Source organism: Olea europaea, unplaced genomic scaffold, assembly GCF_002742605.1.
Source record: "Olea europaea var. sylvestris unplaced genomic scaffold, O_europaea_v1 scaffold17901, whole genome shotgun sequence".
NCBI classification, from domain to species: Eukaryota; Viridiplantae; Streptophyta; class Magnoliopsida; order Lamiales; family Oleaceae; genus Olea; species Olea europaea.
Window position 1 is genome coordinate 1 of NW_019235639.1, and position 2,205 is coordinate 2,205.

A 2,205-nucleotide genomic window follows, 5' to 3' on the forward strand; every position below is an offset into this window, starting at 1 on the left:
GGTTCTTAGCTCATTTCCCCCAAATTCCGCTTAAATTTTGCTTCCCTTTTGGATTGTAGTCATTTTTCCGTCGTTCACATGCTAGTTCCATATGATTTTTTTCCTTGCATGTTCATGTTTCTGTTTTCATTTCTGATTTGAATTGTTTTATTTCTGCCTATTATTTGTTGGAATGCTGTGAAAGGGCAGAAGAGGTCACAAAATTGAAATCTTCGTCCGCTGTTTCTTTTCCTTTTCTCCTTAATTTAGTGTAATGCACTTGTGGCTTCCCATTATGTGCATATCTCGGTTTTTGTGATTTTGTAGATGACATTGTTTTAATGGTGCTTAGTTCTTAATAGAATTTTTTTGTAATGAAAAGAGACTCTTATGCATTTATTTTCTATAAAATTGTGAATTTAATGCCAACACAACAAGTACTGATTTTAATTGACATGACTTTAGTGCATTTTAAAGAGCTTGCCTGAAAAGGATTTTTTACCTCATGCATGTTAAATTCGGTTAGTTTGTTGATTCTTGTGTAATTTTCTTTAAGTGAAAAGGTGAGATCTTTCAAATGGGCCTGCGTGGAACAAAATAGAAAATCTGAATTACATAGAATTCTAGTTTCATAGGCTGGTGGTGTGCAAACTTTTATGAACCATGTGTTCCCTTTTTGTCCTCGAAATAAGGCCAATATTGAGCCTAATACCAAGTAATTTTGATCTCTTTCTGGTATTGAATGAATCTTCAAGTTTCCATTTTTCTATTGCAGTTTACTGAAATAAATCTTTAATGCCAAACACTTTGTGATGGCTAAATGCTTGTGCTATAGACTGAAAATTAGTGATAATATGTTTCTTACATTTGCACAGTCAGTGTGTCCTTCATTGGATCAAGTCTCATGGGAAGTTCAATGGAGTACAGTTCTGGAGACGACACTGACAAGAGTGACTCTGAAATTGAGTATGAGGAGAAAATATGTGAAGAACTGAGGAATGGGGATCACCAGTATAAAGTATCTGATGATGCTTACACTTGCCCCTTCTGTCCTAATAAAAAGAAGCGAGATTTCCTGTATAAAGAACTCCTGCAGCATGCAGCTGGTGTTGGCAAGTGCAATTCAAAGAAGCGAACCAGGAAAGACAAGGCGAATCATCTTGCACTTGCAAAATACTTGGAAAATAATGTAGCTGCTGATGCTGGTCCTTCACAGCAAGCTACTATAGTTGATCCACTTGCAGATCATGATCGTGACGAGATGTTTGTCTGGCCTTGGATAGGAATTGTTGTTAACATTCCTACTGTATTTAAGGATGGTCGCAGCGTGGGAGAGAGTGGTAGTAAACTAAGGGATCAGTTGGCCAGGAGAGGATTTAATCCTACCAGAGTTCGACCTCTCTGGAATTACCAGGGGCATTCAGGAACTGCTCTTGTAGAGTTTCAAAAGGATTGGTTTGGGTTCAACAATGCTATGTCCTTTGAGAAGGCTTATGAGGCCGATCAACATGGAAAGAGAAGTTGGCAGGCAAAAACTGACTTTAAATCTGAGCTTTATGGGTGGGTTGCTCGAGCAGATGACTACAATTCTGATACCATTTTGGGAGAAAATTTACGTAAGATTGGAGACCTCAGAACTATTTCTGATATCATGGAAGAAGAAACTCGGAAGACACAGAAGCTTGTTGGAAATCTAACAAATGTCATTGAGGCAAAGAAGATGCACCTGCTAGAGATGGAGAATAAGTTCAAGGAGACTGAGAACTCGCTTAGCCAGTTAATGACGGAGAAGGATAAGCTTCTTCAAGAGTATAACGATGGTGTGTTTTGTCTTCACTATGGCATCGAGCTAAATATGTCCTATTTTTTTATAAAAAAATCCTGACATGCTTGTTTGTATTGATCAGAGATAAAAAAGATTCAGTCAAGTGCTCAAGATCATTTCCAAAGGATATTCAATGATCATGAAAAGCTGAAGTTGCAACTGGAAAATCAGAAAAGAGAGCTTGAGCTCCGGGGTCATGAACTGGCAAAACGTGAGACTCATAATGAAAATGAGAGGAAAAAGCTTGCTGAGGAGCTTGAAGAGGTGTTGCATTTCTTTCTTGCATATCTCTCTTGTTTGTGTATTACCCACATTGTGTGTCAGTGATTTTGAAGGGAGCAAGCAATTATATTCAGAGCTTACCCTGTTCCCCCCCCCCCCCCCCCCCCCCCCCCCCCCCC

At 38.9% G+C, this 2,205-nt stretch overlaps 1 protein-coding gene across 1 annotated transcript; it reads left to right on the forward strand.

Moving 5' to 3' along the window:
• Positions 1-827: 827 nt before the first annotated feature.
• On the forward strand, positions 828-2,146 carry LOC111378234 (protein INVOLVED IN DE NOVO 2-like). Its single transcript, XM_023001403.1, has 2 exons — positions 828-1,799; positions 1,887-2,146. Exons 1-2 carry the CDS (start codon positions 884-886, stop codon positions 2,129-2,131), a joined length of 1,161 nt encoding a protein of 386 aa, XP_022857171.1. The 5' UTR covers positions 828-883; the 3' UTR covers positions 2,132-2,146.
• Positions 2,147-2,205: the final 59 nt, after the last annotated feature.